The 14,840-nt window shown below is 48.1% G+C and overlaps 1 protein-coding gene across 2 annotated transcripts in view; it reads left to right on the top strand.

The window, feature by feature from the left end:
* RPTOR (regulatory associated protein of MTOR complex 1) overlaps positions 1 to 14,840 on the top strand; it is a 94,318-nt gene that overhangs the window by 14,004 nt on the left and 65,474 nt on the right. For both annotated transcript variants that reach the window (XM_088535988.1, XM_088535987.1), the window contains exons 4-5: positions 9,004 to 9,162; positions 12,323 to 12,469. In XM_088535988.1, coding sequence (XP_088392114.1) covers positions 9,004 to 9,162; positions 12,323 to 12,469 — 306 coding nt within the window. The remainder of the gene's footprint in view (positions 1 to 9,003; positions 9,163 to 12,322; positions 12,470 to 14,840) is intronic.

Raw genomic sequence — 14,840 nt, forward strand, 5'->3', positions numbered from 1 at the left:
TGCTGCTTTTTCTCCTCCTGCTTCCCTGCAGTTCTGCCTCGGTTTCGAAGGACACATCGCCCAGATCATTGAGGCACAGCATTGCAAGCCCTGCACCTTTTTGTGCATGTTTTCTGTTGTTGATGCTGTTGTTTCCCTCATTAGATAACTCGGGGCTTTGATACGGGCTCTGAGATCTCGTTCCTTGCATTGCTTCCTCCTGCCTAATTAATTGGTAAGTTGCCTGCTGCACATCAAAGGTTGAGCATTTCCTAAAGAGTAACTAGTTAAGTATGAAAGCTAATTGAACGCATGACCTAATTATTGGTCTCTCTGAGAGTCATATTTTTCCTTTATTTCCGTAGGGTTTTTCTTCTAAAACAACAGCAAATACTAATTGCTTTTGTGAGGAAAAAAAAATACTATCAAATTCCAGAGGGGGATGGAAAAGCTTGGACTTGGTCTCCTCACTCTGCAGACGTTTTGGGAAAAGCTGGTTTTGTTAAACAAGGTCACAATGTCTTTTTCACTTGTTGTGGTGGTGGTGGTGGCTGTGTGTTGTTTTTATTTCCCAGCAGCCTCATGAATTTGGCAGCTATTTCAGGCTCTGCAAAAGTTTGTATCAGTCCTTTGCTGTCTTGTTAGAGATCAACTGTCGTCAACATAAAATGGCATTTTTTGGTGTCAATGAAGCTGCTGCTGTCACAGTGCTGCAGAAAAGCCCCCAAATTGTGTCACCACCCACGGCTGAACCCCTTCTGCTGCCTTTGGATCCCCATCTGAATGCATGAGGTCCATGTCCAGCCTTTCTCTATCTTCCTCTCTGTAGTCATCTGGCAATAGGATCCATTTGTGTGTTGATGCTTCCCCTGTTTTGTATTTTGCCATCAAAATGGTGTCAGAATTGTCAGACAAGCAACAATTTCATATGCTAGAGCAGTTTTATGTGATCATTGTATTTTTAATGTTTATCCTAAGATGTGAAGACCTGATATTAAAAAAGCCTTCCTGAAAGAGCTAAGCAGCTCTGCCTGCTCCAATCTGATTAACGTTTTTCTGTAATTACCACCCAGCCTCCGTGTGACCTATTTAAAAATACCTCGTCTTTGTGTTCAGAGGAGAGGAGTGAATCTGCAGGAGGAGGAGCCTCCTGCAGATCCTCTTGCCTTGACCCTGCTGCTTTTGATCCAGTAAATAACACGAGATTCAGTATTTGCAGATTTGGACACCCTCATAGTACTTCATTAGACAAGCTTATTTCAGAAAAGATATCAGAGTTCTGTGCAAAACACTCAGAGTTAACAAATAAAAGGAGTTGCAATTATATTTGTGCTCGTGTCTGTGAGGTAGGATGAAGAAAGCACCAAGTAGCGAAGGGTGAACGTGGGGATGGTTGGGTTTTGTTCTCCTGGCCTCTTGGGCTGTTTTTGTACCTGAAAATCACTTCATTTTTTGCAATTGGACAGAACTGGATGCTTGCAAATAGTTATTTATTACCGAGATTAGTTTGCAGCATGAAGATAGGCTAGCGGCGTGTCCCAGGGAGGACGGCACGCTCCGGCCGGGATGCAGAGGCCTCCGGGCTGGGATTTTGTCGGAGCACCGGAGCGGTGAGCTCCAAGCGCTGCCCTGTTCCTATTGAAAATACACGAAGACAGAGCCCGAAACTTTAAGAGCGCTTAAAATAGCGGTTGCAAAGAAGGAATAGTACTAAAATGCCACAGTTGCTTAGGAGTTGTGCTGTCTGCCTAAGAAGGCTTTAAAGAGGTGTCCTGGCGTGTACTTAAAATCCCGTTAGAGCCTTTTGCGGCCCGTCAAAGACGTCAAATTATCATTGGTCTCGGGAAAGGCATCTGCTATAGGAGAAGCGGATTAAAGCTCTTTTACCACCTCCCTTTTGGGTTTAAATGTAAAATGAATTACACGGCTATCCCAGAATTTTTATTTTATGGGAGGATTCTTATCACAGGGTGTGAGCGGAGGGGTGTCCGCTCTGTACGTGGCAGCGTGTAATTGCCAAGGAGCAAAGCTCTCTCCAGTCTAATGTAGCAGACACCCAAGGTTAGTGCCCTTCATCTTTGTCCTGTCCACATCAGGTCTCCTGACCAGGCTTCTCCGAGGTGGTTTTTGGAGCTATTACCGAGTACCGAATCCTCACAGCGGGGTAGGTGGGGTAGGTTCATTTCACATTGGACTCGTAAGCAAGGTCAAATACTCTGCAAGGAAAAGGTAAAGTCACCACACTGCTGACTACAGTCAAGCGAATAAATGTTCCACCCTAATTGCTTAGCTCTAGTAATGCGTTTTGTCCCAGACATCTAGCAAATTAAGCTATTTAAGTCTAGGGCTACTTGTGAATATATTATGGTGCGGGAGACTGAGATGGATTTTTGCAACCTAACAGAATATCTGTACAGAACTTGCCAAAGACTTGCAAGAGTCTGTCTTGTGGTTTAATTTAGTGTTTAAACTTACGTGTCCTTAAGTTATAAAACAGTTTATTCATTGCGCTTAATATTTTTAGAGTTAACAGTAGTAAATAATAGGATCAGAAGCAATTTTTCATGGGATGTATGAACCAGAATAAGCTGTTTGCTATATTGTACTCTATGTTGTGGAGTGGAGGCAGTGGGGAAGCTGCTCCTCTTCCCACCTGGCTCAAGCGTGGAGCAGGTTGCGGCGTGAGCGCCCGAACCTCAGAAGATTGCACCAGCTTAGATGAATTAAAAAAAGGAAGATAAAAGGCAATAAATTCAAGGAAACCCTATGCATGAGCAGTGGAAGCTCATGCAAGAAAAAATCTCTGCCATGTAGATTGTTCATCACTTATTCTGCAAAAATAAAAATGTCCCTGTGCAGGTCTAAATTTGCCCCTTCTTTGTGTTTCCAAAGCCGCTGTTCATTCAGCATCCTAAATCTTTCTTTAAGGCAAGGAAGAGGGGTGTGTTTTAACCATATTAAAATTAAGTTGCAGTAGATCATTGGAGTGGGCTCCAATCGCAGTTTGGAAGGAACCGAAGAACGCAGCGTTTTTGCAGTGGATGAGGGGTGCAGTTTGTCCCTGGAAGGGCTGCAGCATCCCCGGCCCCGGGGCAGGCCGACGCGGTGCCGTTCCGAGAGGGATCGGCCGGGGCTGCCGGCTCTGCAGTCGGTGCCGAGCAGGGATGTTGATTTGGCACAAGGGAATTGGCAGGAAGCAGCCGGCGGTGAGTGCTTGGGGTTGCCCTGGGGAATGTTCCGTGTTGGAAGCCACGGGGACCAGCCGGGAGAGCCCGGCCAAGGCTGCCTGGTTCCCGTTTTGCAGCGGCTCTGCCGTGTCTCCCATCGCGGCTCATCCTGGCGGGTGACCCTGCTCTTTCCTCGCGTGAAAGCCCCGTGTTCCAGGCGCGGGCGGCTGCTGGGTCTCCATGGTGACGTCGTGGCTTTGGCTTTCGCTCTTCCTCGCTTTCCTCATGGTTTCTAGCTCTTTCCGTGCTTTTTCTGACCGCTCGTGGGCCGGCTGCTACCCAGAGCAGCTCCTGGTGCTGCCGGCCCTGCTTTCCGAGTGCCAGCAGCTTGTTCAAGGCTAATTGCCGTGTGTGTAGAGTTAGGATTGTTGCTTCCTGTGCACCTTTAAAATGCATCCATAAAATGTGACACACGTGGAGCTGGGATCAACCTCCTGCCATCGGCCACCTGCTGCGTTTCTGCTTGCTGCCTTTCCAGAGCGTGGATGAGTGAGCTGCACCGTGCAGCATCCGCCCCCCATTCCCTGGAGCTCCACCAGGCACTGCTTCCGCAGGGAAGCTAATGATCCTTCCAGCCCTGGTTTTCAGCTGGGTCTTCACCAGGGCACAGACCTCCCTCTCAATCCACGGTCCGCTTTGGTTTTGAAGGCCTCACTGTGTGTCTTGGGATGTGTCCTGTGCAGGAGAAGGCCCCGGCATGTCCCGGAGCAGGGGCAGGAGCTGCGCCGACCGCCGCTGTTCCTGCTCGCATACAGAGACGGGTCAGGAGGGCCTTGAGGAAAACGGGAATCCAAGCGCTGGATAAGTGTGCACCATTCCCACTTAGAAGTTCACTTATTTATAAATACACCCTTCAAAAACAAGCGTAACTGCTTGAAGCGCTGGAAGGACACGTGCAGCGGTAGCTTTGCCGTCTGTATCTGCGACGGTTTTCTTGGTGCAGCAAGACAGCAGCGATGGGTTGTGCAGCCTGTGCACACACTTGAGCAGCTGTTTCAGGGATTATTTGTGGCTTATCTGATCCCCAGGAACTATCAGAATTCTGGATGCACAAGCTCGTCTGCATTCTCCAACTCATTTTTCAGTTCTATTTTTTTTCTTCTGTCTACTCAACATTAAAAAAAAATCCTAATAATAGAACTGGAGGAGCTGGCAGAGAATCCCTGAATATTCAGTAGAAAAAAATATCTAACTTACGACCTTCAGAGCAATGGAGAATGGGCAAGTCTGAACATCCAGCCAAGAGCAGCACAAACCAAGACCGAGTCCTGGTAAGGGCAGAAAAGACGGCACAGAGGAAGCACTGGGAATTCCTTCGTCCTGCTCTAGGATATGATTTAAGCCTTTTGAGAAGCTTACTGAAAATGTTGTGACCCCTTTCTTATTTTCTTGTATGTCATTACAGAATGATTTTGTAGATTAACTTGGAAGAGCATCCTGCTGCCATATTTTTATTTATTTATTTTAAAAGTAATCCAAATTGTTCCTACTGTATTTTAATATTTTAATGTGCGAGTGCAAGCGCTGCTGTTCCCCTACTGCCTCTTTGCTGAGTGAGGGCTGCGTTTCAGAGACGTGTTTTTATATGAGCAGAATCTGCTCTGGGGTATGTATGATTTAAATGTCCTGTGTTCATTTTGCTTTATTAGAAACAATAGCTTTCCTTTTAGTCTTCTGTTATTCCTAATTTTTGTCCTTATTCCCTAGGAGAGGTAATCTGAAATCACTTAGGCAAGACATTTCTAGGGTTTTGGGGCCTAAATGAGAGGATGCACAAGCATCAGTGCAGGTTCCGTTCTCGGCGCGGTTCCCGAAAGGGCGGGAGAAGCCGCCGGGAATTGCAGCAGCTCTGCCTGGCTCGGGCTCGGCCGCGCACGGAGGTTGTCGTCTCTGTCCGTCACTGCACCGAGGGCAATTCCCCTCCACTCCAATGTGCCATATGTTCATACTCTCCTTATGAAGAGTTCTTCATTTGAAGCCTTTTTATAGGCCTCAGGTTGACTGTAACAGAAAGATGTTCCTGCCCCTCCTGCTGCAAAAATCCAGCGCTCCGCAGGGAGCGTCTCCACCATCCTCCCGCACACGTGCTCCTTGTTGGTCCTTTCCGTTTTCTGGATGATTATATTACTCAGAACTTCTCTCCCAGCGAAGTGCAGTAAGCTAAATAACAGAGATGAGCACCTTCGTTTTTGGAAATATTCTTTTTCATTATTTTATATGTTTCAGTAGTTTTAAAAATTTGAAATGTCGCTGATGCCGCTTTGCTGCGTGGCGCAACACAGTCATGCGATTATGTGCCCGTAAAATTGTTTGACGCGTGCAGGCCTGTTCTAGACGTCGAGGCGGAGGTTGTTCCAGACATGCTGAGGACCGTGTTCCATCAAACTGACGGTTGCCCCTAAAACGTGGCCTCTGGGATCCTTCGCGGGCACCGCGTCAGCTCCGAGGCCGAATCCCACGTTCGTGACGTCCATCCCTCATGGATCGCCCGGAGCCCCAAGCAGGGCTGTTGGACTCCAAGCGTTGGCCTGAGCCCCTCGTTTGGTGCCAAGCTGAGCACAGACCTTCTGCAAGGACTTTGCCATGTCAGAGCCCAATATTTTGGAACGTTATGAGCGGGTAAACTGTTTCTTTTAATGATTACGTAGTAAATCGCTTTTCTCTTTGTGAGGGCCAGACTTTATCCTCCTCCCTGCAGGGCAGATTGGAGGAGCAGCCTCTTCCCACCTAGGGCACCCTGTGGTGACCGTGCCAAGCTCCATGCGTGGTGCCCCCTTACAGCCAATGTCAGCCTTAGCCCGAGGGCTCCTAGTGCCTTAACTGGTGATGTGGCCAGTGAAACAATTAGAAAATGAATAGACATAATTTGGTGAGAGATAGTGGGGAAAAAAAACATGGCATGGTGCTGTGGGCTGGTTAGTGCAAAATGCAGCACTGAAGGTGACTCGGGGAGCCTTTGCTCCGGAGTTGGGAGTTTTCCAAGGTCTCTGTGTGTGCCGCAGGAGCGGGGCTGCGCGGGGCCCTGGGCCTGCTGCCTTCCCTGCTCCTGTCCTAGGAAGGAATCTCTGCGTCAGGACTCCTCTATTTCTGCTTTCCCATTTGGGCATTGTTCCAAAAACATTCTCTTGGAATAATTAGATTGCTTTTAATCCTTTTAATTAAATCATATGAAGTAGGCTGGCTGTGTGCATGGTGGAGCGAGGTTTACTGCACCTTGTTTTGGAGCTGGGATTCAGCCCTGACCAAGCTGTGCTCTCCCCATTTACACTAAGGTTCACCTTGAGCCGAGAGCAGCTTTGGAGAATGTGGTGGAAATGGTTGTTGTAAATGACGGCGGGAAAGAACTGGGATTTGTTAGGAAAAAACTTCTTAAGCAAAAAATGGAAACTCTACTGCCTTCGTTTTGGAGCAGCTGCCACTGGAAGCCTTGGATGCAGGTTAGTCCCTTTGCCAGGAGGGACAGGGATATAGGTGGAATTGAGCCTGTCTTGGGATAGATGGAACTTCACTGGATTGCTTCCTTAAATCCAACCCGGCCTTGGTTTCCACATTTATTTGGGACTAAGCAGTGAGACTGTTTTTCTTATTCTGCACTTTGCTGGTTTTGTGCTCTTCACACTCTTCTTTGTGCTCTTCTTTGTGCTTTTGTGCCCTGATTGTTTGCTGACAATTTGCTGCTTTTTTCTTTTTGTAGTTGTGAATCTTGAATTTTGTAACTCTGGTGGGAACATAGGTTTCTCCTTATAGTTTCAGCAAGGGAAAGCTTAATCTCCTGGATGAACATTCCCTGGTGTTCCAGCACGCGTCTGCCCTCAGCAGAGCTGAGGGGTGACGAATGAGGACGGAAACTTGGCCTGCCTTCCAGATCCTTTTTCTTACCATAGCCCATTAATGGGGCAGGCAACATCAGCAACTTAAAATCGCTTACCCTCCACTTGTCACCTTCAGAGGGCTCCATTTCTTCTTTTTATAGGAGCTAATCCTGAGGTGAGTCCTGACCTCAGCACCTGGCGCTGGAGCCGCAAGGCAGCTCCTGCCGCAGGTCCCATCGGCTCCGGTGTCACCAGCCCCTCTTGTCACCGAGTCACCGGCTGCTGCAGCTCGTGATGCGCTGGGAAAGGGCCTTCTCGCCCGGAGTCCTCCTCGTTGTGTTTAACTAATGTTTTGCCCCCTTCAAAGTAAGAGGAAAATCGGTAATTAGGCAAAGGTTTCAAAGTAGAGCTGTTAATTTAAGCACAGAATCCACAAAACTGTGGGAATTATTTTCTGCAGCCGATAAACCCTGGCATTTCCCAGCAGGGCAGCAATTGATGAGCGCATCGAATTGGATTTTCCCCTCGAGTCACTCTCTCCTTGGAGGGTCACTGCATCCCCTGCTAATCGGCACCCGTGGGGGTTATTTATCCTTTGGGAGAGCTAAGCCCCGATCCCGCTGCCCTCCGTGGCTCCGGCTGCTCCGGCGGCTCCGAGCGTTCCCGCGGCCCTGGATCCCGGCTTTGGGAACCCGGGTTTCCTCCCTCACAGGGAATGGCTTCCGCGCTTCAAAAACAGACACAAATGGAGCAGCCTGCATGGAAAGCAGCACAACAAACCCTTTAAACTCAGGAAGTTAAATAATTAAAATAGTTTTTTCTTTGCTGTAAAGGAAAGCTGTGCCTATTTTGGAGATCTGGAGTTATCCTTTATCCATTGTAATTGATGTTGTATAAAGTATTCTACCCCAAATTCTGTAGCTAATGATGTCGTTCGGTTGGAATACGTTGTAGTTTAGCTGTAAACGACCAATGTTACAGGCAGCTGCATCGTGGTCCAGACCATCCTTCAATTCCCATAGCAAAATAACCTGCTGTCATTGACAAGGAGCATTTTTGAAGCTCCTATTGAAGCTCTTAAATAAAAGATTAGCAACATAAGTATTTCAGTAAGAATTGTAATTTTCTTGTTTCATGCGAACCGCGGTTTCTCTTTCAAGATCGCTCTTTATCCTGCTTTGCTAAAGAAAAAAGTTATTGCGGGAGGAAAAACCCCTTGTGCTTCTGTGCCGAACGTTCCCGACTGTGGATGGGAATTCTCCGGAGCAGGTTTCCTGTGGTTGTACAGAAATCAAGCAGCACTCTAGAATGGCTGAGGTTTGCTGGGGAGACTTTGAGGAGGATTCATACTTCCTGCCTTGAAGATACTAGAAGGGAAAAAGAGAAAAGGAAAAGAGAACCGGGCCCTGGTTGCTGCTTGGCTGCGGTTGTGCCTTGGGAGCGGAGGCTGCTCCGGAGGCTCCTCTGGGAGCCGTTGCGGGGAGGGCGCTGGGGATAAGCACAAAGTTCTCATTTTACCTAACGGGCTCCATCCTTTTTTCCTAGGGTATTTTTAGACCTTTGTACCTCTGCTTATCACGAAAGAAGCTTAAAGGAAGGCCAAACCTGAGACCCTGAGTGAATTTTGTTCATTTGGAGGTTCACAGGGTATGAATTTGAGGCTTAGAGAATTGTACTGGGTCATTTTTGAGACTGACTGATATTGAAAATGGATTTGACATTTCTAAGACGTTCTGAACATTAGTAATCCCTGGATGCAATGGATCAAAGTTCAGAGACACATAGTAAATTAACTCATACCTGTGCATTCCCACCCAGCGAGTAACAGATATACTTTGTTTATTTGACAGTTTAGAAAATGTTTTCTGTTTTAGTTTTTCCAACATGCCAGTTTATCCACGTGCGTCCTCCTTGAGTAGATGTGTGTGTGTGTTTCATAAATTGGAGTTTACAGTCAAAACGATTACCTTGTTTTATGTTACTAGGCCCGATACAAGCAGAGTCTGGACCCCACGGTGGATGAAGTGAAGAAGCTGTGCACGTCCCTGCGCCGGAACGCCAAGGAGGAGCGGGTCCTGTTCCACTACAACGGCCACGGCGTGCCCCGGCCCACGGTGAACGGCGAGATCTGGGTCTTCAACAAGGTGCGTCCCCGCGGGTCGGCGGGCAGAGCACGCGCTGCTTCTCGCTGCCCTGTCACCTCTGGCACAGACTTGTTGGAAAGAACGGCTGAACTTTCAGCATTTCAGCATTCAGCACCTCTCTGGTGGTGCCACTGTGTGTAACCCGAGTGTCCTTCACTTTCCCATTCGTTAGGCTGTTTAGTGTCTACCAAGGGCAGCTGGTGTAGCCAGCAGTCGTAGGAAATAGAGATCTACTACCAGGAGCTGAAAAGTGCATCTAGAGATGCCAGAGAACTTGCATTCATTATTATAGATTGGCTCCTCTTTTATTTTGGGGGCCTACTGAGCTTCTTTTTTGACTTAGGGTATTGTTTTTGAAATAGAAAATAAAATAGAAAAATCATTCAATGATAATTTGGAAGAGGTGGAGGTAGAAAGGGAGCAAGGACAGGAGGGCATCATTTTATTCTGGTGCATCTGTATTGGAGGCTCGATTAGTATTCAGAGCATCGTTTTAAACAGCTCATTCTGAGGCCGAATTTGGGGTTTCAGAACAAATAGCAGTGACCTTCTCAGTTACCAGCCAGTGGATAATAAATAAGCCAGAAAGAATGCTGGGCAGAAGGTGATACACGTGGAAGAAGAGGAAATTACTGTGCCATGGAGTTTATGTTGTGCCAAATGCTTTATTAAGAACTTACTGGGTGCTTGCCAGTTTTCCTGGAATCTCGGCTGGGGTAAGGTGCCTGAGGACTCCGTTGCTGATTGGGAGCTGCAGTGCCTTTGGTTTGTTTATGAACAGTGGAATAAAAAGATTGTTACAGAATAACAATATATAATCTGATGTATATAACAATGTATAATCTGATACATAGAGAGACCAGAGCCTTGAGGGCTGTGAGCAGCCTGGGGGCTGTCAGCGCCGCGTCTCGGGCTTTGCTTGGTTCAACGAGCTCCAGCTCTGCTGAGGAGACAGAGGAGTGTGGTGCACTCCGGGTGAGACACTTAACCCTGATAGCCAAATTATAACCTCACTTTTCCCTGCAGACTGCTCTTGAGTTTAATTTCTCCTAGGTTTTGACGTGCTATCCCTGCTCCAGTGCAAGTGCCTTTGTGGGGCTTCATCTTTCGGGGCTCCCTTATGAAGCAGGCCTGTGTTTTTGATACTTAATCTGACAGATAAGGAGAATAGCAATAAATAAATCATGTGATGTTCATCTCTGTTCATTTTATTAGCATTAAAGCCTTTGTAGAAAAAGATGTCCCCCGGCCATGAGAAATGGTGTGGGGAGATGGCTGGTCCTCCTCCTCCTCCAAGGCTCTTTCCCCTTCCTCCTTCCCCACTCCTTGGAAATTTTCAGCTTTGTAACTTCATGGGGTGAGTGACAGCTTTAAAGGAAGCAACATATATTTCAGCTGTAGTTTTTTCCTATCTTAATGGCAGCCGCTGTACTCCAAGAGAGCATGTGCAACTTAGCAGGCTTTATTTTTTAATTTTTGATTTGCAGCTCAACAAAAAAAATGCTCTTGGACTCTTTGTTAGTGAGATGATTAGACATATAAAAGAACTAGGGACAAATTCCCAAAGGTTCACTGCCACAAAAGCTATTTTCTGAGATTTCTGAGAGATCCATTAGGTTGAGAAATCCCAAGACAGAAGCTGAATACACAAAACCCTCTGAAGAAGCTCTTTAGTGTAGAGAAATTAATGATTATACCCTCTTCAAACACTGTTTCATCTTGGATGAAAACTGGAAAGAGAAATTTCAGCATCCTTTGGCAGGGATGATTATTCTGCCCATTTCCTTTTTCCAGCCTTGCTGTGTCTTTCTCTTGCACAGGAGGCAGCAGCGCAGGCTGCAGCGTGGGGCTCCCTGCGCCCCCCCTGCAAGATCCGCTCGCTGCTGCGGGGCTAAGGGCAGCGGCTCTGCTGCAGCCTCTGCGGGGCCTCCTGGGCAGCAGCCTCTGCGGGGCCTCCAGGGCTGCAGGGGCCTCCAGGGCTGCAGGGGCCTCCAGGGCTGCAGCAGCCTCTGTGGGGCCTCCAGGGCTGCAGCAGCCTCTGCGGAGCCTCCGGGGCTGCAGCAGCCTCTGCGGGACCTCCAGAGCTGTAGCCTCTGTGGAGCGTTCAGGGCTGCAGCAGCCTCTGCGGGGCCTCCGGGGCTGCAGCAGTCTCTACGTGGCCTCCGGGGCTGCAGGGACCTCCGGGGCTACAGCCTCTGCAGGGCCTCCAGGGCTGCAGCAGGCGAGGCCGGAGGCCGCCGGTCCTCCTTGCGCCCCGGGAGTTCCCCGGTGCCTGGCTTCATGCGGGAATGACATAGGGAATTCTGGGGAGCTTCTCTGCAAAATCCGGAGAACATTCGTTAGATTTTTTCGAGCTGTTTGTTAACAGTTTGATTACTTTCAAAATCCGTTTCTAGCCTTATTGTTGCGTTTCCGTGCTGCAAAGAGCCACCAAACGTGGGGCTGGGAGCTGGGTTAGCACAGCAGGAGCTTCCCGGCCGGAGCCGGAGCGACGCGCGGGAAGCCGCCTCGTCCGCACTCGCAGCCTGAGAAGCAGCAGGCCGCAAACGAGCAGCCTGGGCAGCCTGCTAGGAAGCTGTTCTTCCGCGTGCCTTTTTAATTCAAACTGTCTAATTTACACGTCATCAGCATATAAGTTAGGTTATACGGGTATAGGACTATTCTATAAGCTGCCCAGAATTTAAAGGCTGTGATAAAACTGTGAAGTATCTCATTAAATTGAGTAGCTGTGGCGGAAGGGCCACCTAGTCTTAATTGTCCCTATGGAAATACTGCTGGAGTTTTCAGTACCAGGAGCTGCTGCTGAAGACCCCGGGTTTGTGTGTTTTATCTGCGTTGCAGACACCTGAGCTGGAATGGGACTATTAAGTGCTCCTTGCTGGGGTTCCTGGCTTGTTTCAAAGCCCTGTCTAGTGATTCTTAGAGTTTTAGCTCCAAGTTCAATCTATCAGCAGCACCTCAACAAATTGACCTGAGGTTTATTTGGAGGTGGTACATGGCCATCCTCATTAAAGGTGCTGATTGGGGCTGGTCTTGGTGCATGTGCCCAGGGCCCAGTGTTGCTTTTATTTCGTCGTGTCAGAAATGATTTGGGGTGTGTTTCGTGAAGCTCTGCTGCTTCCTTGCCTCTGGAGCTCAGTCGTTTTGTTTCTTCTTGCAGAACTACACGCAGTATATTCCGCTCTCCATATACGACCTGCAGACCTGGATGGGCAGCCCTTCCATTTTCGTCTATGATTGCTCCAATGCCGGCCTTATCGTGAAGTCCTTCAAGCAGTTTGCACTACAGAGGGAGCAGGAGTTGGAGGTGAGACCGCAGTGCGCTGCAGAGGGCTCATTTGTGCCTGTTTCCCTCCACTGAACATTAAGATTCGATCTAGGTTCTAATGGCTGCAGTTGGGCTAAGTTTAGGCTTGCTTTGCTATGCACCGCTGAAAAAAAATGTTTAAAATTACATTAAAAGCAAATTAATTTGGAAGTAATCATGTTATTCCAATCTTTCTGCTTCAGTTTGCTATCCTATTAAAGTCAGAATAATTTTTAACACAAGCACTAATTAAATGGTAGTGTTAATAGAAACAGTTTGTGCCCTGGTGATCTTTTCTGCTGGGATAAATGCTGAGGTGACCCAGACAGATTTATTTTGGATGCAGAATCTGGTAGCTGGGTGTGTACTTGGACACAGTTGGTGTTTTGTGCTGTTGAACCAAATGGGCAACTGTTAAACAAAATGATCTAACTCAGGTACCCAGAGGACCCGTGACCGGTGCTTTTGGGTTCACAGAATGCCTAAGCTCAGGGTGTTTCTAATGACAGGCTGCCTTTCCTTGCAATTACTAGTGCATCGTTACTAGTGTAATTACTAGTACGTTCATTGAAGTCAACCTGAAACACAGAGTGGAAAATAAGTTAAGGATCGTTGTGTAGCAGCCTGGGGTGGCAACACTCTGCTGCCAGACGTTCCCGCTAGCCCGAGCCCATGGAGAAAGCACCTTTTTTAAGGGTTAACTTCTTTCACTCTTGTGATTCTAAACATTCTATATGACACATGCATATTTACTTCAAGGAAGCGATGCCTGGATTTAATTCATTTCAGTCTAAATTATAATTTCTGGGTATGTTTTTGTGTTGACTTTTTTGACAAGCAGACATTTCTTTCTAGTGAGGGAAGCCAATGTAAGATCTTGAGAAATGCAGAGCTTTCCATCATACCCTCTCTTTTCCAGTGGCGATAACACGTTCTCTGCACAGCTGGGAGACTTTGCAAGCTCTGTGGTAGAGAGGAGCACGAAGCTGCAAGGCACGGAGCAGTAGGAGCAGTAGTACTGGCAATAGATGCGTTTTGAAGGTTGCCATCTTCTTAGTTCTCGGCAGACACGCAGTGGCCATCTGCTCTTTGACTTTCTGAAGTTCTTCTGGCAGCCTCTGACTTGTATTGCTCTATTTTTGCAACCTTTTTCTTCTGTTTAACGCACTCTTCTTCCTTTTTGTTTGTTTTCCCATTCTGATCCTAAACAGATTAAAATGGAGCCGGTTTTTCCCTTCCCAGCTTTCCTCACAAGTTTCCTTTTCTCTTGTGCTTTGCTGGGCTCCAGAAGGCCCTGGCGCTGCCCGGGGAGCAGGGCAGTCCTGGGCAGCAAAATCAGGTTTGACCCCAGCAAAATGTAAAATTCTGCTTGTTTGGTGTAGGGGCTTGGTTTGTTTTGACCAAATATGTGAGGTTTCATAGTAAAACTGATCTTATTTCTTTGCTTTCCAACACTGATTGAAAACAACCAGCTCATTTGATTATGGAAACACTTCCAGGTTTGCGTGTCAGCCCTGTGCTCTCTGCGCCTCCCCTGACCTGGTAACTGCTTAATTTTACACAGAGCAGAAGGGCTCCTGCTGCAGACCAGGCTGGGGGCTGCTTCCCACAAATGGGGCAGCCCTGGGGTAGCCCCTGGCTCAGCACAACGATGGTTTTGCAGATCGGAAGCCCGTCCAGCAGTGGGATGTGGATGCAGGGGCATGTCAGGAATGGTGGGAAATCAATTAGAATGTTTTTTTTTTGCAGTTGATGCTGCCTGTGTGTCTTTGGATTTTGCCGTAGTATTTCTGACAGAAAGCTGCTGTTTTCCTTTCGAGACAGAACCTGGCCCAGGCTTGCGGAAACGGGAGCTCCTGCTGTTTGCTTCCCGATCCATGTCCGGTTTGGCAGCGCTGGGAGCGCGGTGGCCGGAATGCTGGCACGGGCAAGACGCGGAGCGCCGGCTCGCAGGGATCTGACCTCGTGCCGTTGTGAGGAAGAGGCAGCTGAAACGGTGTCTGCAGAGCAGGCAGCAGCCCAGTTAGAAAGCACCTTGCACAGGCCTTCCCTTGAGCCACACGCAAGGGGAGTGCAGGCACTGGGTGCTCTTAATCATCTAATTAACTGGCTTTGATGGCCTGCGCGCGTGTATAAATAAAAAGCCTAATTCTCTAGAACTGTGGTTTAAGTGAGCTGTGCTAGCAGTGCTGCAGCAGTAGCCTGGTTGATTCTGATGGATTCTCTGGATAATTGTGCTCTTTGTCTCCTGCCTCACGGGCGTTCGTGCAGCGAAGGGCACGTCCGATGCGTGCAGCAGCGAGGGCCGAGACGCGTCTCCCAGGGCTTGCTTGCCTGCAAGTCACAGCCTCCATCTTTTTATCTACATAAA

The sequence above is a fragment of the Tinamus guttatus genome, unplaced genomic scaffold, assembly GCF_059628265.1.
Source record: "Tinamus guttatus ecotype Peru unplaced genomic scaffold, ASM5962826v1 Tinamus_guttatus_pri_ptg000649l, whole genome shotgun sequence".
Taxonomy (NCBI): domain Eukaryota; kingdom Metazoa; phylum Chordata; class Aves; order Tinamiformes; family Tinamidae; genus Tinamus; species Tinamus guttatus.